This window comes from Sarcophilus harrisii, chromosome 2 (genome assembly GCF_902635505.1).
Source record: "Sarcophilus harrisii chromosome 2, mSarHar1.11, whole genome shotgun sequence".
Lineage (NCBI taxonomy): Eukaryota > Metazoa > Chordata > Mammalia > Dasyuromorphia > Dasyuridae > Sarcophilus > Sarcophilus harrisii.
In genome coordinates, this window is record NC_045427.1 from 39,719,250 (window position 1) to 39,739,925 (window position 20,676).

A 20,676-nucleotide genomic window follows, 5' to 3' on the forward strand; every position below is an offset into this window, starting at 1 on the left:
CAGCAGTGAGGAGCAGCAGGAGAGTGAGAGGATCCCAGACCGCGGGAGCCGGAGCCGGAGCCGCCCGCCGAGCCGGGAGCGCGACCCGCCGCCGCCGCCGCCGCCCTCCCCCCGCCTGGAACCGGAGCCCGAGCCGAGGGAGCGCTCCCCGCCCAGCCGCCCGCCCGCCAGTCAGCCCGTGGCTCTGTCCATGGCCGCGGCGCCCCGGCGGCGGCGGCGGCAGCAGCAGCAGCAGCAGCCCTGAGCAGGAGCCCGAGCCGCCGGGCCCCGCTTCTCGCCGCCGCCCCCGGTTTTCCGGAGCTCGGGGCGGGCAGGCGGGGGGCCGGAGTGCGCGTCGCCTCGGGGCCCGGGCGGGCGGACGGGCGACATGCGCCCGGCTCGGCTTTGATTCTTAGTTTCTAGTCCCCGCCTTCCTCCCGGGGTCCCCTCCACCCCCAGCTTGGCCCCGGCTTCCCTTTAAGCGCCCAGGACCCGCTCGGGCCGCGGGGAGGTGGGGGAGGGGCGCTCTCGCTTTCTCGGGGAGCGAGCCCCCCTACAGCCCGAGGCTCGGCCGGGGATGGGGGGCAAGCAGAGCACGGCGGGCCGCTCCCGGGGCCCCTTCCCAGGCGTCTCCACCGATGACAGTGCCGTGCCCCCGCCGGGGGGAGGCCCCCACTTCGGCCACTATCGGACGGGCGGCGGGGCCATGGGGCTGCGCAGCCGCTCCGTCAGCTCGGTGGCCGGTATGGGCATGGACCCCACCACGGCCGGAGGGGTGCCCTTCGGCCTCTACAGCACGGCGGCCGCCCGGGGGGCCGGCGATACCGAAAGGGCACCGGGCGGCGGCGGCTCCGGGGCCGACTCCACGTATGCCCACGGCAATGGTTACCAGGAGACAGGTGGTAGTCACCATAGAGACGGGATGCTGTACCTGGGCTCCCGAGCATCGCTGGCAGATGCGCTCCCTCTGCACATCGCACCCAGGTGGTTCAGTTCGCACAGCGGTGAGTTAGCCCGGGCCCGGAGGCCTCTCCCGGCGGCGTTGGGGTGTGTGTGTGGCTGTCTGTCTGTCTACGGGTGGGCATAGGAGCCTGGTCCATTGCCTCACCTGTGTGAAATGGGCAGCTTCCAGTGAGCCCATACTTGCTGGATAGATCTTAATAGGACATGACTTGAACCTACCTAATTCCAAGTCCTCTTTCACAGTTTAGAGTCCAATGGACGTAAATCCTGAGCAATAGGATTTTGGGGTTAGATAAAGTATCTCTATACAAAAGGCCCTGGGAGTTGAGCTATGTGTATAACCTGTTCACTTGTTGGATAGGCCTTCAACCCCAATTTCTTCTGATTGGTTTTAAAAATCCTTAGAAGAAAGAGGTGTTAAAAATCCCTTCTTTCCAGTAGGTCACCTTTAGTGCCTCCTTTCTGTCACTGCAGCATTGGTTGGGCCTGTCTACTATAGTCAGAAAGATGAGCCCAGTTTGGTCTAGTAACAATCTCTTAGGATAGCTTTGTGTCTGTCTATTTGTCTGCCTGTGTGAGTGTGTGTTGGTCAGGTGCATTTGAAATGGGGGTATTCTGTCCAGGAGGCCATCCATTTTGATACCAAGGCGGAAAGCCTTGGGCTCAATTCATTTTCTTTTAGTATTGGCTTAAAATGGAGATGAACTGTCTCTTAGCATAGACAGGTGTAAGTCTGTACTTCAGGCCAATAGGTCCGCCAACAAAAAATTCTTTTAGAATGGGGTTTCTTAAGCTTGGAATCCACAGACCCCTGAGGGATAGATGGGGGGTGGGGGGAAGATAGTGTCTGAACTTGAATGAAGAAAGATGCATCTTTATTTCATTATAATTGGTAGTCTGAGAAGGGATCCACATAGGCTTCATTGGCTTAACAAAAGGGGCCATGCCGTTAAAAATGGTTAAGACTCCCCATCCTAAAGGTTATGGGAAAGGGAGGGGAGAATGGACAATGGGGGAGATCTCTGCTTTTTTTGCTCATGCTGCAGGAGGTTTATTTGAGTCTTTTCCCTCTGTCCATAGATGCATGAATCTACATTCTTTTGTGTTAGGGAAAAACTATAGTAGATATGATTATATTTCCTATATATACACATAATGGAATGAGGTTGGGGGATAAACAAGATGGGGCTTTGAAAAGAGATTGTATAAACTAATTTTGCTAACATGATGAAAAGTCGGTAAGAGCCAGAAGTGGGGGTTTCCCAGGCTGCCAGCTGGCAGGCCAGCAAAGTCCTGGCTGGACTATAGGGAAAGAACTGGTCAGCCTCCTTACTCAAGATGTAGTAGAAGGAAGACTGTGGAGTGGTTTTGTGGACCACCACTTGCTGGAGTATAAATAATATGTCTCACTTGAATTGAACTACAATGAGGAGCTGAGTAAATTTATAGATTGTCTTGGACTCTATCCTTGCCTTTCTCCTTTGAGGTAGACCTTTTTTTCTGGGAATAGTATGGATTTCCTTTTACTGTTCTTCCACTTGAGTTTGAAAAGGAAATCTTTTATGAACTCTAGTTAACTATATAGGGAAGTAGTGAGTGAAGTTGGGAAACAATTAAAATTATTTACAGAACTGATATTTTCTTGTCCTCATATATTTCCAGGCTTAATTGAAGAGAATATGATCTGCACTGTATCTTTGAGTGCCATGCTTAGCTTGAGAGAATCACTGATATCTATGTACTCTGACTAGATTAGGCATCTTGAAATGATAGACTCTCCTTAAAAACGGCTCTCACAGCAGTAATTCTACCTAAGTAGCTGTGATCTACATATATGTTCTAATGTGTTTTGATCTTTTTAAGATGTTTAAAACATTTTGGAAAGGATCTTTCTCTAGAGTCAGATGAATTCTCTTCCCTCCCCCTTCTTATCTCCCAAAGAGTTCATTCTTTATAAAAAAGTATCTCTTTACATCCAGATATACTTATGTGTCCTTCCTTTTTATACTCCTATACCATTACCAAGTTCCTTGCTGATAGATGCCAGCCAACAATTGGATGCTAAACTAGCAGAGTTTGTGAAACCTTAGAGCTTGAGAAGAACTTTGACCATTGGAAGCTGTGACTTTTTCATTTAGTTTCATTTTGTTGTGATGTGAACTCCAGGAGAATAAAAAGGAGAAAAAAATGGAACATGAGGATAGCAATATCAATCCTCGGTAGATTCTTTAGTTAAAGTAATTTTTCCAATAAAGTTCCTTTGAAATGAACTTCTTAAGCCTTCTATTTTTTTTTTTTTTTTTAAGTATTAGGGTTATTTATTTATTTTTTTTTACTTCTTTAGGTATTAGGTTTTGTCTCCTGGCATGTAAGAACCAGGATTTAGCATGATACACCTCTCTTGCAATAAAAGATGGACCTATCTTCTCTGGAATGAGATCCGAGTTGTCTTTTTTACCCTTGTCCTGGAAAGGTGTAAACTTTGTATAACTTTGGGATTCTAAAAGGACTAGAGAATGCTGCAACTACTTAGTTACTCAAGAATAAGCCAAACAATTAGAAATCTACATGATCACAAATGTGCCAATGATTCATTGAATTTGGCTCATTTGTGATAATTTCTTTGAGGAGGAATTAAAGAACATAATAAAGTAGTTATACTGCTTTAATACGACTATAATAAGTAAAGTGTCCTTTTATCCTTAGGCGCTTTCATGGCAGCCTCTTAATCAATAAGCTCTGCTTTCCTAGGAATTAGAACTAGAAAGGACCTTTATAGCTCATGATTTCCTGAAAGATTGGTTCTGAGACTTGCTATTCAGAAAATGTTACTCAGTAATATCAGTTGCAAATATTGTCTTAACTATTGGCCTCTTCCTGGCTAATACTGGATGCTATTGAAACATCTGCTTGGACCATTCAGCTGGGGGCCTTGATTCTTAAGTGCCAACACTTTTTCTAAGAAAAACTGTGGATATAGATAGGAGGAAAGGGCAGAACTCACCTGGTCCCAACATGTTGGCTGCATTTTCTACATTCCACTGAATGACTGGTCAATGAATGTTGCTGTTCAAACATCATAGTCATGTCTCCTGTGCACATGTACATATCGAGAAAATCCTCTCTTGTCACCAGGCCATGAATCACTCACTTGAAGGTGGTGACAAGTCACCTTAAAATGTTAAAAGACTAGGTTGCAGATTTTATTTTCAAGTTTATTTGATCAGAGAGAGCCCCTTAACTTATACTAATTGGAAATCAGAAAAGTTTCATGTGTGCCTTACCTCAGGTGAAGAGAGAAGAAACCTGGAAATAGGTTTTTAATGTTAATAATAATAGCTAGCCTTTTATATAGTGCTTTAAAGTTTACAGAATACTTTAAAAATATGGTCTCATTTGATCCTCACCATAACTTTGTAAAGTGTGTGCTATTATTATTTCTATTTTACAGTTGAGGAAACTAAGAGGTCAAGTGACTTAGAGTTTTACAACTAATAAATATCTGAAATGGGATTTAAATTCAGGTTTTCCTTATTCCAGGCTTAGCACTTAACCATTGTGCCTTCTGGTTTCAAAAGAGAAGAAATGAACCCCTTGGCCAGAAAATTTTTCATAAACTTCTTAAGGGGATAGGGACAGGATCTAGACTTGCAATTTAATTATTATGAAGTGTTTCCCTAATGAGAAAACTACCAGTGCAGGTTTGCAACTTCTCTGTACCTTAGAGTCTTTAGAGAGTTCCCTAGAACTCTGGGAGTTAAAGTAAATTGCTTAGACAGGACCACACAGGCAGTATGTATTCAAGACAGAACTTGAACCCAAGACTTCTGGGCTCACAGTGTTCCACTGTGCTATACTGCTTCTACAATTTATAGTTTTTCAAAGGATAAAAAGTATTGGGAAAAGGCATCACGATGGCAGATTTGCTGCCTAATTCTAAAATTCCTCTTCCTCATAGAAGAGTTAATTTCTTGAAGTAGAAGCAATGAGACTCTCTCCATTGGAGTCAGAAAGGCGTTGCAGGAAATAAGGATTTCTGTTAGCCAGACTATTAATGTGTTTGTTTTTTGTGAGTGTATACATTTTCAGATTAAACAAAAACAAGTCAGAAATGCACTGTGACTAATATTCTGGGCCAGGCTACTGTTTTAATTGAAGAACTATATCATTATAATTTAATTAGGAAAAAGGATTAAATTTTGTATTAGAAGAAGACGGGGAAGAAAAAGGTATTTCTATAATGCCTACTATGTGCCAGGTGCTTTGCAAAGGTTACCTCATTTGATCTTCACAGTAACTTTGCAAGGTAGGTGCTATTATTATCCTCATTATATAGATGAGCAAACTGGAACAGACAGAAGTTAAATGAACTTGCTTAGAGCCATGCAGATAGGAAGTGTTTGAGGTTAGATTTGAATTCGGATCTTACTGACTCTAGGTCTCCTATATCATGAAGCTTCCTTCTGCAATATTATTCAAGGAAGTTATATTGGAAATTGATATTTTAATGAATTCAATTCTGAAACTACATCTGAATTGGAATATTTCCATATCGGAAATAACTCCCTCTTTCATTGCATCCTTTAATCTGATTTCTGTTGGTGGACCCTTCAGGAGGTCTTTCTCCTGGTCCAATATATTATGGGCAGGTGGTAAGCGCCCTGGACTTAGTGAGCTGGTTTTGAATCCTGCCTCTTTTTTTTTTTTTTTTTTTTTTTAATTTAATAGCCTTTTATTTACAGGTTATATGCATGGGTAACTTTACAGCATTAACAATTGCCAAACCTCTTGTTCCAATTTTTCACCCCTTACTTCTCCCACCCCCTCCCCTAGATGGCAGGATGACCAGTAGATGTTAAATACATTAAAATATAAATTAGATACACAATAAGTATACATGACCAAAACGTTATTTTGCTGTACAAAAAGAATCAGACTTTGAAATATTGTACAATTAGCTTGTGAAGGAAAACAAAAATGCAGGTGGGCATAAATATAGGGATTGGGAATTCAATGTAATGGTTTTTAGTCATCTCCCAGCGTTCTTTCTCTGGGCGTAGCTGGTTCAGTTCATTACTGCTCCATTGGAAATGATTTGGTTGATCTCGTTGCTGAGGATGGCCAGGTCCATCAATCAGAACTGGTCATCATATAATATTGTTGTTGAAGTATATAATGATCTCCTGGTCCTGCTCATTTCACTCAGCATCAGTTCATGTAAGTCTCTCCAGGCCTTTCTGAAATCATCCTGTTGGTCATTTCTTACAGAACAGTAATATTCCATAATATTCATATACCACAATTTATTCAGCCATTCTCCAACTGATGGGCATCCATTCAGTTTCCAGTTTCTGGCCACTACAAAAAGGGCTGCCACAAACTGAATCCTGCCTCTTATGTGCCCATAAAGAAATCCTCAGTTAGCATTGCATATGCCTCAGCATTCTCATCTCTTTTATGAAATGAGGATGATAATAGTTGAAGCCTTGGATGTAAAACCTTAGTTTATTCCTGCCAACATTTTGGATTTTGTTGATGGGTTATTGGCCATGTTTTCTTGGTACCTTGAGTCACAGCCTTGAGGGACCTCAGTAGAAACAGACCTTTTGAGTTTCTCCTGTAATGCTTTGCCATTGACTTGGCTGGAGACCGGCTCAGTTTTAAGGAGTTCTCTGGAGGACCTGAGAATGGGGGAGGAAAGGAGTAGCTTTCTGAGGGGTGAAGGTCACAAGAAACCTTGTGCAATAGTGGAAGGTGGCCATGACTTGGCGTCAGAAAAACTGGGCTGGGGACCAGCCTCTTATGCCTTGGAACTCTGTCTTTATTTTTAGCATCTGTAGAATGGATATGCTTGCATTCCCTACCTCACAGGGTTGGTTGTGAAGAAATAATGTGACACTTCAAAAGTACCATATAAAGCTCAGCTATTCACAGCAACAGAGCTAGGCCCAGTATTGCCACAGTAGCCATTTCAGGAGAAAAAAAAAAGATATTCCCCATCTTCACATAGTTCCCTTCTAGGATCCCAAAATCCAGGTTCCTGGCCCTGATCAGAACAAGTCTGGTATAAAATGGTCATAGGGAGATGGGGTTTCTGGGGTTTTAGATGGGAATGAATGATCCGAGTACTTCCTTAGAATTATATTAATTAAAATGTTCTTTCTGAAATACACAGTTTCTGAATTAAACAAGAAACTGGACTCCACATTTTTAGACTGACAGGCCTTGAGACCTCATTCAAGTCAAATTGTTGACTGGCCTCAAATTTAGAAAGATTTGGATTCATTGAATCTTGATAGATAAAATCCTCAGTTAGATGGGGATCTGACAGCTTGTCTCCGACCTTACCCCAACTGGTCAGGCAGTGACAGATGTTTTGTTATGGGCCAAGCTGAGAGTTTCTAGGGTTCTATTAATGGGTCAGAAGAAAACCTGCAACTTGTTGGTTTTGCTAACTCTTGAAGAGAAAACATTGGATACTTTCATAGGTTCATTTTGTGGCATTATTTTTTAAAAGTCTTATTAAGTGGTCAGATATTACCCAAAGTTGGGGTCCAACATGGTACTTGTTACCCAGGAGTGTTGCTTGTTTTGGATTGTTTTTATTTGGAAAGGAAGGAAACAGATAGATTTTCTCATAAAGCCAGCCCTAAATTGATATGTACCCTGGGAATTGATGTCACTAAACAGAAGATAACAATGAAAATATCCCCTTTGCTTCTGTACTTATCTCCCTCCTGATCTGTCTTATGAGTCACAACTGCCTATTTGGCTGCCAGGGCTGCGGAAGGCCTTGCCATGTTATAATATCCTGCCTCATGTGTCCTCAGCCATGTAGACAGACATACTTCCCAGAGAGCTCTTGACTCTGAGGCAAAATACAGATCAATTTTTTTTTTTTCTTTTCAAATTTGAACTAGCAATTGGAATTGCTTGTTTTGTGTGGGAAGGATTTGGAGACCTCTTGAAAGAATATGCTTATGGGAAAAGTGGTTACCATCTCATTGTTGTTCCCCTTCACCAACCCTCCAAAATTAATCTGAGCATTGTGATCAGTTGCCAAACTAACTTTGGTTTCTTTACAGATTCCCTCTGACTTGGGCAAACTTTGAAGTCACTTGTCTACCTCTTAACTGTAGTATTTTGGAAAGTATGATTAGAAAACACTTGGTGGAAAATTCCACCTTGAGAGTTTGTGGTTGCTATTCACTTTCTTTGTTTGTGCTTTTGAGTCCTCTCTGAAAATTGCAGTTAGGTTTATTAGTGATTTAGGCCCCATGGTTTGGGTATCACATTTAAAAGGTCTTTCTAGGGGCTATTTGTATTTGCTCTCATGCTATTGGCCCTAATCCTTTCTTAAATGAAAAAGTTACCCCAGGGCAAGTGGTTTAATTTTTGTGGTTCTCCAGGCAGATCAGAATACTAGAGTTGCCATATGACAATAGACAGTAACTCTAATTAGCTTCAGCAGGTATATTATTGGTAACCACCTGTCAGCTACATACTGGACTCCCTCCTCTGCCTGACAGGATATCCCTGAAGCCCACTGCAAAGCCCACTGCAGTCTGACCATTCTTGCTGAGAGATTATTTCCCCATTGCTTCACAAAGTCTTGGGAGGTCTTCAGATTTAGTGTTACTTTCCTGCCAAAATCTAAGCACCTCTTAGCCTATCCATCTGCCATGACCTGAACTTTATTTTGGAATATGAGCTTGAGGGCAGGAACTGTCTCACTTTCTGCTTTGTATCCCAAGCTTCTTCCTACAGTGTTTGGCACATGTAAGCATTGCTGAAATGTTCTTCCATTCTTTTTCTTTGTTATTAACAATACTTCAGAGCTCTTCTTAACTTTGCTTCAGATTTCTCATGCAGTCCTTTCTATTCATTAAGTACTTATGAAGTCCCTAAAAGGTGAGAATGGAAACTAAGGTTCTTGTCTTCAATGAACCCCAAATTATATCTGTCATTCTAATCAACTGCCTGTCTGATTCTTGAGTAACCTTCCCCATTTATTCCCATATCACATAATCTGTATCTCTTTAGGGATGTGTAAAACCTCCTAAGCATTTCTTTCAACATGATAGAAAATAGATATATATTAACTCCAGCAATCAAGCATATGTTTAGTTAGGGAACCTAAATCACAGGATCAGAAGGGACTTCTAAGGCCATTTAGGTCAACTCACACCCCAACAATGCTAATTCCCCTAAAATGGACTGAACAAAATCCAGCCTTTACTTGAAAACTTTAATAAGGGAGAACTCATGACTTTCTGGGGCAATCCCTGCAATTTTTAAATAGCTCTGATTGTTGGGAAATTTTCCCTTACATTAAACCTCAATTTCCTTTTTGAAATTTCCACTCTTTCTTGTAGTTCTGTTCTCTGAGACCAACCAGAATAAGCCTTTCAAATGTCAGCCCTTCAGACATTTAGACAGTTGTCATATGATTTCTAAGCCAAATATCATCAGTTTCTTCAGACTCTTCTTGTGTCATGAGCCCAAGATCCTTCCCTATCCATACTGGTTGCCTTCCTTTGGATGTTTCCAACTCCAGCTTCCTAAGATGTGATACTCAGAACTGAATGAATGCCTCCAAATAAAGCTTGACCAGGGCAGACAACAGGGGTGCTCTACCACTTTTATCTTGATTCTGCACCTCTTGGAGATAACTTATACTTTGGGGCTACCAACGTATGCTACTGATTTGTACTTCTTCATATGAAATGCTATCTAGCTACACCACCCTCAGTTTGTATTTTTGGCATTGATTTTTAGAACCCAGAAGTAAATCTTTAGGTGATACACTAGTTCAACAATCTTTCAGTTAAAAATTTCTTTATTAAGCTCCTACTCTGTGCCAAAGGCTGTGCTAAATGTCTGGTTTATACATTAAAAAAAAGAGGCTACACCCCATCCCACTCACTCCTAGAGCCAATGTTCCAATGAGAAAAGGCAACATTTAGAAAGAATCTGAAAAGGGTCAAGAGGGGGGCCAATAGAGAAGTGAGGATGGCATGATGGAGAAGTCCAGAGGAGTGGATCAGGGTAGAAGATGAAGAGAGGGCCTGGGGAGGACCCTCCTTAAGTGGAGATTTGGGGAAGCTCTCTTTACTCTTGCCTCCAGTCAGGGGGCCCAGGGGCAGAGGCTATGGTGTTGCCCAATCATAGGGTCCTGAGACATGATGGAGATGTTCAAAGGAGTGCAGCTATGTGGGAAATGAAGAAGTTGGAGTTGTGAAATTGCTATGTAACAGAACTGGCCCAGAATTCAAATTCTAACTCTGTCACCACCTATGTAGGCCTGGGCAAGTCACTTAACTTCTCTAAGCCTCAGTTTTTTCATCTGAAAAACAAAGGGGTTGGACAAATGTCCTTTTCAGTTCTAAATCTTTGATCTTGTAAGTTCCAGTTGGCTTTTTTTTTTTCTTTTGCAAATCTCATGGATGTATGCTCACAACATAGAGGAAATGAATAAGGAAATAGACTCACTAGATTAATAATCTAGAGAACTGGAAGGAACTTTGAAAGTCGTCTAGGCCAACCTCATTTTACAGAAGAGGAGACTGAGGCCACAAGAATTTCTGTCACTTGCCCCAGGGGGATCACATGCATGTGGTATGGTTTCTTTTTTTATTAGTTGTCAGTATCATAACTTAATCAGCACATTAACTTCATGCTTTGATTTGGATGTAATGGGAAAGACTTTGGGATTGGCTGATACTTGGCAAATTGAAAACAGCTCTAAGTAATTGTAAGTAATATTAAGCCATAATAGCTGTACATATGAAAGGGAAGCCACAAAAAACACGAGCATGGAAAGATCAAGATCAAATGTAGTAGTCTTCTGCTTCAAATAGCACAGTGAAAGCTCATAGAGACTCATAGATTCCCAGCTCTTTGTCCTGTAGAAACCCTAGAAATTAGCTGCCAAGATAATGATAAAGAATCTCAAATAAGCCCCAGCACCTAGCCCAGAATGATACAGAGGCCTCACCAGGCCAGTTAGCAAGAGATTTAATACAGGTAAACAGCTGGAGGCAGAGGGAAAAGCCATGCCAGATTCTACAGTATGAATTCCTCTGAAGAAACCTGGAGCCAGGGAACCTAGACTGAGCAAGTTATCGGAAACACCAATAATTAAGGTCTGAAATCAGACCCCCAACCCTGCTTTTTCAGAACAGAAACTAGTACATACAGAATTCATCTCCATTGATCTCTGAGCCTGGATGTACACTTGGAGCACCAGGAACCAATGCAGGAGACAGGGCTAACTCAGGCCTCAATCCCAGAACCAAGGAAATTGCAGAAGACTAGTGTGATTTCTAGCAATTCTGGGACTCGTAAGGGCTGTAGCAAGACTCAAAAACAACTTCTTCTTAGGGACTGTTCAAGGTAAAGAAGAGTCTAGGCAAGACCAGTGCTTACAGTGGACCATGCAGAGATTGGGTTCCAGTACCAGCCACCTTATTGAGTTTGGCAATGGCAGCCTTTATTCAGACTGAAGAGGGAAATAGGCCCAAATAAGGCCTGCCCAAAACATCCAGCAAGATCAGAGGGAATTCTCCTAAACAAAATCATAGTCCACTAACTGAAACTGAAAATAAGAACGAACAAAGGGAAAATACACTAAATAATGAAAAAATACTTTGAATTAATATGAAATACAAAGGATAAACCCAGAAGAAGGTACCCACAACACTTATAAACATGGTAAAAAGGAATATACTGATGGAGAAAAGAAGAAGAAAGGGGTGGAACTTTTATTTTTTTTTACAGTAAAAGTGCATGAGATGTATTCAAACATGGAGGAAAGGCTGAAGAGGCAAGCACTGGTTTACCTCATTCTTATCTGAAATAGACACTCACCAACACCAGCAGAGAAATACATCAAACCCAATAGGGAAACAAACAGGGATGGGGGTGTGTGTTAATTACAGGAGAAGAGAATAGCTATAAGGGAGATTAGAGTGAGTGGGAAAAGAGAATAGCAAAGAACTTGGATTTAAGGGAGTGAGCACTTTCTATTGGAAAGTAGCTGTCCATATTATGACATATGAATAGAATACTATTATGCCAGAAGAAATGACAAAAGATGATTTCAGATACTCTTTGGTAGTGTGGACTTATGCAGAATGAAGTGAGCAAAAGCAAAAGAACATTTTATACAAAGAAAACAACATAATAAAGAAAACTTCAAAAGACTTAAGAATGCCCTCCACCCCAAAAGATAGCTATTGAAACTGTTTTTTTTTGCTTTTTATTTTAGAAAAACATGCACAGTTTTCAGCATTCATCCTTGCAAAACCCCATATTTCAATTTTTTTCTCTCTTTCCGCCCCCCTTCCTCTCCTAAACTACAAACAATCTATGTCAAATATGTGCAACTCTTCCATAACTATCATACTGCACAAGAAAAATCAGATCAAAAATGAAAAAAAATAGTAGAAAGAAAACAAGCAAGCAATCAAACAATAAAAAGGGTGAAAATACTGTGTTGTGATCCACATTCAGTCCCCACAGTCTTCCTTCTAGATGCAGATAATGTTCTCCATCATAAGTTCATTGGAATTGGCCTGAATCACCTCATTGTTGAAAAGAACCACATCCATCAGAACTGATCATTGAATAATTTTCTTGTTGCTGTGTACAATGTTCTCTTAGCTCTACTCACTTCACTTAGCATCAGTTTATGTAAGTCTCTCCAAGCCTTTCTGAAATTCATCTTGCTGATGTTTCTAATAAAACAGTAATATTCCATAACATTCATATACTTAATTCAGCCATTCTCCAACTGATGGGCTTCCACTCAGTCACCAGTTCCTTGCCACTACAGAAAGGGCCACTACAAACAGTTTTGCACATGTGGGTTCTTTTCCATTTGTATGATCTTTTGGAGATACAGGCCCAGTAAAGCCACTGGTGAATCAAAGAGTATGCAATTTGATAGCCCTTTGGGCATAATTCCATATTGCTTTCCAGAATGATTGGATCAGTACATAGCTCCATCAACAATGTATGTGTCCCAGTTTTCCCACATCCCTTCCAACATTTATCATTTGACCAGTTCTGATGGACCTGGCCATCCTCAGCAAGGAGATCAACCAAATTATTTCCAGTGGAGCAGTAATGAATTGAACCAGCTACGCCCAGAGAAAGAACTCTAGGTGATGACTAAAAACCATTACATTGAACTCCCAATCCCTATATTTATGCCCACCTGCATTTTTGATTTCCTTCACAAGCTAATTGTACAATATTTTCAGAGTCTGATTCTTTTTGTACAGCAAAATAACGTTTTGGTCATGTATACTTATTGTGTATCTAATTTATATTTTAATATATTAAACATCTACTGGTCATCCTGCCATCTGGGGGAGGGGGTGGGGGGTAAGAGGTGAAAAATTGGAACAAGAGGTTTGGCAATTGTTAATTCTGTAAAGTTACCCATGCATATAACCTGTAAATAAAAGGCTATTAAATAAAACAGCAACAACAACAACATTTATCATTATCTTTTCCTGTCATCTTAGCCAATCTGAGAGGTGTGTAGTGGTACCTCAGAGTTGTCTTAATTTGCATTTCTCTGATAGAGCATTTTTTCTATACTTTAGAAATGAAACCTTTATCAGAACCCTTGGATGTAAAAAAAATTTTTCCTTAGTTTCCCTTCTAATCTTATCTGCATTGGTTTTGTTTGTACAAAAAAATTTTAACATAATATAATCAAAATTATCCATCTTGCATTTCATAATGCACTCTAGTTCTTCTTTGGCTACAAATTCCTTCTTTTTCCACCAGATCTGAGAGGTAAACTATCCTTTGGTCTTTTAATTTGCTTATAGTATGTATTACTCTTTATGTCTAAATCATGAACCCATTTCAACTTTATCTTGGTGTAGGGTGAAATACTTTTTAATGCACAGAAGGGAACAGAGAGAAGCACAGAAAAACAGAACAGTTTTGAAAGTATGTAAAATTCATACTTTTTTTTTTAAAGCAAGTTGCATGAAATGGAGAATTCATACTTTTGTATATGGTTCTCCTTATATATGTTTGTTCTATGTATATGAAAATAATCCTTTTTCAGTTTTAGATTCAAAATTTAAAAAGTATACCCAGAAGATAGAAAGCCTTACCCAAGTAATGGTCTCCCTTTAAAAAAAAAATAGGATAGGCCAGAGAGTCAACCCATGAGACAAGAAATATTAGAGCGAAGTCACAAGATTGGACGTATCAACTATCAAAAACAAGTGACCTAGAAAACGGGTCTGGGAGAGATAATTTAAGCATCATCAGACTCTTTGAAAACTATGACCAAAGGAAAAACTGAACACCACATTTCAAGAGATCACCAAAGAAAACTGTCCAGCTCCCATTAGAACCAGAGAGCAAGACGAAAAAAAGAATCCATCAGTTAGTTCTTGAAAGGAAGAATGTGCTCAGGTACTGTTCACTTTCTCAATCTTTTGTCAGTTGACAGAATACAGGACTGATTTCAAAAGGTCATGTCATTTTTAAATGTTCTAGCTTGCGCTTTTCCATTTCTGTGAATGAATTGTGTGATATCCATTCTTTTTTCAACCTGTGGAAGATATCACAGAAGTTTTTTGATAAGCTTGTCATGTGTAAAAGTGTGATTAAAAAGCTATTTAGCTTAGCACTCAAGAATCCTTTGCATTGTAGTTCCTATTTCCCTGAATTGTAGGCACAGGAATTGAGACCCTTAAGTGGACGATCTGTTTTCATTCTGAATCTGAATAGAGTCAAGCCTCTAATTCCTGTCTTCACGTTCTACTATATTTCACAAAAGGACAACTCTTGCTCTATTTATCAGATCTAATATGCACTCAAAATTAAGACATTTTTATTTTCCTTTGAATTTTTCTGTATAAATGGTGTTGAAACTACTAATTTGTGAAACACTGAAGAGATTTTTAATAAGGATGTGTGGGATTGTGCTAGACCCCCTTCTCCAAATTAACTAATCAGAGACATCTTCAAGTACAAAGAGAAAGCATTTATTTAGTCCCTGCAGGGAGAGAACCAGCACACTTGGGAAGCATCTCTGCTACCAATATGTGCCTGACCTGACAAGCTGTTAAATAGCAAAAGACCCAAGTCTTTTCATTGGATAGACTAAAAGAAAGTAACAACATTGAGCAATGGTCACCAGTGTCCACTTCCGATGGGTCACTTCCTGTAGCTGACTTAGGGTCTGATCTTTAGAGACCTCTAGGCCTAGAGATCATGTGACTTCCTGCAACCTGGGCCCTAGACTTGATCTTCCAGCTCCACAGACCTCTGAGAATCACATGACTTAGGCTTAGTCTCATAGACTTTTTGAGAAAGCTTTACCTGATCCCATTCAAGGAAAAAAATTTTGATGGCTTACCAGGATTTGGGATTTTGTCCCAAATTAAAAGTAATGGGTCTATAAGTAGCTTATGTTTGGGAACAGGTTTTTGAAGCATTGTGTACAGGGACAAGGAAGGAAATCTAGTTTTCCAGTGCAAAAAAATGTTTCCGGTCTCCCATGAATTCAAACAGTAAGTAAACTTTTCTTAGTGCCTGTGGTAACTAAGGGCTTTGGAGCCTCTACTAGATTGAGACTCTAAGAGGTCAGTAGAAATGGTTGTTGCATTTTCATTTAGCTTCCTTTACTAGCGGGTTTCCTATTAATGCATCTAGTACTTTCCTTCTTTAAAACTTCAAACTAATCTTCCCCTTTTATAGCATATTGGAGTGGCATTTAATTGGGATTAGAGGGAGGAATGAGGCCAGAAAGTCAAATATCTATTTTATCATTATTCTATAAATAATTTTTTTATGACTAGAATATAATACTTTTTTTCATTTTTAATTTGATCTGATCTTTTGTTTTGTGACCTGCCTCACTTTTATGTTCCTTTGCCCTAGAAAAATGTTTTATTGAATTAATTCCCTGAATTCTGTAGTGTCACCACAGTCCCAATAGTGGCTACCTTTGCTGTTCATCAAGCACAATCCCATTTCTCTCTTGCTGGTTGAATTCAGGACTTGGTGTCAGCATAGAAAGCCCTAGAGTTCTCATATGACCCAGCATTTGATTATGCTACACTGCTCTCTCTATCTCTATCCCCAGAGAAGGCTCTTCCCTCCACCCCCAGCCTCACACTCAAATTCTACCCTTAACAACAAACCATTCCCCTGGTGGTGGTGCTTCTGGGAAAAGGAAAGGCTGATTTGGCTCTTGCCTCGTAGCAGAAAAATTGATTTTTCTGTAGAGATATTCAAAAGTTTTTCATAGTTGATTAAACCTTACAGCATATTTCTCTTCCCCTTTTCCAAACTGCCTATAGTTATACTTCAGTGGTGGGTTCTCATAGCTTAGTAACCAAATTCTTAGAATATTTAATTTGTAACTATTGTATGCATATGTGTATGTATGTGAGAAAGAGAAAAGAGAGTTTAGAGGTAGTGTAAAGAACCAAATGTAGTTTATTAATATACTTGAACTTGTCAGATACTTGTGCTGAATGTGTCCATTGCTATATAGCTATGAAACAGACAAATATCAAGACAGAAATAATTATTTTAGATATAATGTGGCAGTATGTATGAAGCAAAATTTCCTCAACTCATTGAAACTTGTTTATCTGTCAGCACTTATTACCTATATTAATTTGTCTGTACTTATATCCCTTACCAAGTTGAAAACTCTATGAGGGTAGGGGACTCAGCTATAGAAGTATAGTTTAATAGTTTACAGATAGTTGGCACAGAATATATAAATGTTTATTGCATTGAATGACAATATTACCATAAAATACATTTGATTATCTTCTTGATTCATCTCTGACATAGGTGATATAAATTTCAGTATACCCATTTGCAATAAGAGTACTTGAATAATACACAAGCAATATGTAATCAGTGGACCCAAGAAAGAACTTATTTCCTGCTCTTTTTTCTGTTTTAACAAACTAATCTCAAAATGTTGGTATCTGATTGTAATGGGTTTTGATTTTTGTGTGTATACTTTTAAGGCAAATTGTTTTTGCAGGCATGAAGTTGCTATCATCTTTAGTCTAGAGTAGAAGAATATGTGTATTGGGGGTCATTGATTATGGTTACAGAGGAATGGAAACTGGTCTGACTTTGCCAAAGGTGTCTTGATTTCCTCAAAGCTATTGTAGAAATTACATTTGTAACCCAAAGGATTTTGAAATAACTTTGGAGTTCTCTTGATAAATTGAGAATTAGGAAGTGGCTAGAATTTGGTGGGTCTTCCGTTGTTGAGAGAAAAGTCTTTTCTGGAAGCTTCCTACCTAGTTTCTAAACTAAATGAACTCTAAGATTCCTTCTGGCTCAGAAATATATAAAACTATCTTGGTTTTCCCAATCTACTGTGAAGTAAAAAAACAGAGGGAGGCAGGAAACCCACCATTTTTTTTTTTTGTTATTCTGATAGTCACAGAGGAGGAGTGTTCCTTCCTAAGGAAACCTTTCAGAATTGCACCCTGTAGGGACTCACAGCTGTGGCAGGGATCTGTTGCCATAGCAACAGTAGCCTTAAGCCTTTCTCCGTCCCCTGGATGTGCTGAGATGCCATATTAAACTTTTAATGCTTTACATTTTTTTAGGGAGACAGACTTTTCTTCTTCCTCCTAGGATTACTACCATTTTCTTCTGTTCTCTTCTGCATTATTCTTATGGTGAATGGAGGATTTGCTAATGCTTCAGAACATGGGATTTTACAGCCCAGCTACCCTTTGACAAAGACTCCTTAAGGGTTAAAATTTAGAAAAGACAAACAAAATCCTGACAGGACAGGCCCAGTTGTGGACCATGCATGCATATTGAGGAATCAAACTTAACAAAGTTGGACAAACCAACCATATTTGCACCTTCTTTGATCTAGTCTAATGGAGAATGGAGAAAATTGTCCTTCGATCCCCTTCCTATGTTGGTTAAGTAACCTACTGTGAGTATAGGAGGATATAGAAATTTAAAGATATTATTCTGTTGAGTTAGATTGCTCTGTTGTGTGGCTTTGGCCAAGTTGAACATGGAGAGTTGAAGGACTATATATTACATATGTATATTTCCTCCTCATGAAAATAATTTGAGAGGCATTTTGTTAGGTGGAGAGAGAAGCAGCCTCTAATATGTGAGGATCTAGATTCGAGTCCCACCTTGGACACATACTAGCTATGGAATCTTGACCTTTCAGTGCCCCAGACTGCTCTTATGACCGAGTAGCAGAACAGGTGTCAGTCTTCATTCCTCACCAGGAATTCCCTATATTTATAAATTCACAGGTATAAGGACTTTTTCTCCCTTTCCCCCTACAGTAAATAAATAAAAATTTATTATCAAATGTAATTTTAAGAACCCTCTGAGGAGGTCACAGGACAGGATTTCCTGTCCTCATTTCACATGAGGAAATAGAATCACAGAGCCCAGTAAGCAACTTGTCAAAGCTCACATCGCAGTTTCCTAAAGAATACAGCCTGGGGGGAAAAAGAAAGGGGATATCCTCCCTTAATTTTACATCTAGCACTGCAGTAATTAAGAGCTACTAGATTAGACAAAGGCCAAAGAGAAAATGAAGTGTGAAAGCTTGTGTTGGAGTTGGCATCAGCTTCCAAGTGTGTTCTTTGGAAAAGTGGCATTTTTGATGCTTATATACACACAGCATTTAGCTTGGTCCTTGGTTGCTGAGGATGAAAACAACATGTTACTTAGATAAAACACCAGAAAAGGGATGAAATGCCTTAGGGGAAGGAGGATAATGATGTGATAGAAGAATAAGAGTGTTTAGTGCCTTTTGGTGGGTTTTGGATGGCTATAGAATTTGGAGAGGGACCTTGGAGAGCATCCAGTCCAGTTCTCTCACTTGATAAACCCCAAGTGGTGCAGCAGTTTTCTCAAGGTCACTGAGATAGTTGTATAGCAGGATTTGGACTAAGATTATAGGCTACTAGATTTGGCTAAAGACAACCCTCTCCTCTGTTTCATAGGTGAAAAATTGATGCCTGGTGGTAACTTTCTCATAGTTATAGAGCCAGGGTTAATAGAATCACAATTGATACCAGCCATCTGACTCTAAATCCAACCCTCTTTTTATTCCATGCTGCCTAGTCAGATCTCTACCATCACAGCAGTGTTCTTTTCTCCTGCACTGTTCTACCTCCTTATTGGTAAAGGGACTTGAGATTGAATTGCCTTTAAAAAGGAATGTGAGCTAGGAGGTGGCAAGGGTTATGGGGGTGGTACAAAGGCAAGCTTTGAAGAACAATTTTAGAATGAAGACTCATGAAGGGCAGGGACTAGTTTGTTTTTGTCTCTCTTTCTCTAAAGAGAGATTTTTTTTATTCCAGTCTTCCTTTCTCACCTTGAGGTGAGATCCTGAGGAAATCATTTATAGAAGATTCTCCTGAGTGATTTGTGTGACTCAAGCTAAATTGAAATTTATCCTTCCACTTCTTTGCTAGACAGATCATTATCTCTTGTTAGGTCAAGACACCATAAACTGAATTGATCATTGCCAGAAGTTGTTTAAGGCTACCAGTGTGGAAACTGAATTGCTTGCTGGACTAGGAAAGACCCAGCCCAGGAGCAGCTTAACCAAAGAGGACAAGGAAATTACAGAACACCTAGAGTGTGGACTGGATTTTCACTATCCATTCAGTGTGAAATCCATCTACCTTTTGACTGGTACAAATGTAGTGGGCACCCAGTAAATCTCTGATGAGAGGGAATAAACTTTAAATAAAACTACTTGTTCCTCCCTAACTCTTTCCATTTGGAAAGAGGACACAGCTAGCTTGTTCCTGAGCCTGCTGACTCCTCCCAAGCCTCTTTTTGCAAAGGGACTATTTCTGTCCATGGCTAGTGCAAGAAAGAGTTTTTAAAATGTGGCTTCAGTTTCCAAGTTATTCAACTGAATTTAGAACCTCTAAAAGAAAATGGCCGTGCTGCAAAGACTTGTACACTTGAGGCCAGATTTCTAAATGGCAGCTATTCATGTCTTTTGGCTCAAAGAAATGCTCTGACTTACTAAGGGTTTTGCAAAGCAGAAACTGCCAAGCAAGGAGCACACTTATGAAAACATGGGAGAAGCCCATGTGGCTGCTCAGCAGAGCTGTTGGATCATATCTCAGATTTTCTATCACACATCAGGGAGACCCAAGACTGAATAATTACTGGATTCTGAGTATGGAAACCTGTCTCTCTTCAATTATTCTTACTCTCTCTTCTTCCAGTTACATGTGAATGATAATAATCAATTAATAATAGAAAACATCTTTTTTGAGTTATAAGCCTGTTCTAATTTCCCAAACTGTAGGCACAGGTAAGTATACAGTACACAGAGAATATGTAGGGAAAATTTGGTTAAGGAAAACTCCCAAGTAAGAGATGAACCATTAACTTATTTAAAATCTCACTATTGATGAAAATCTCTCCGATATGAGCTACTTATAAGTCTGTGTGTACAAGAAGCAAAGGTCTTTTCTCCATCTCTCTAGAAAAAGTTTTAGAAAGTAAAGTTGCTTATACAGTATTTATATTCAGGATTTCTTAATCTGGAGTCTGTAAACTTGTGTTTTTGTTTTTTTAATTCAGTATTTTATTTTTCTGAATACATATAAAGATAGTTTTCAACATTTCTTTTTTAATAACAGCTTTTTATTTTCAAAATACATGCAAAGATAGTTTTAAACATTCATTCTTGTAAAACGTTCCAAA

General features: G+C 39.9%; 1 protein-coding gene across 5 annotated transcripts in view; it reads left to right on the forward strand.

The window, feature by feature from the left end:
- ZNRF1 (zinc and ring finger 1) overlaps window positions 1–20,676 on the forward strand; it is a 94,130-nt gene continuing 73,454 nt past the window's right edge. For all 5 annotated transcript variants that reach the window (XM_023495196.2, XM_023495193.2, XM_023495194.2 and 2 more), the window contains exon 1: window positions 1–983. In XM_023495196.2, the coding sequence (XP_023350964.1) occupies window positions 557–983 (427 nt within the window). In that variant the 5' untranslated portion in view covers window positions 1–556. The remainder of the gene's footprint in view (window positions 984–20,676) is intronic.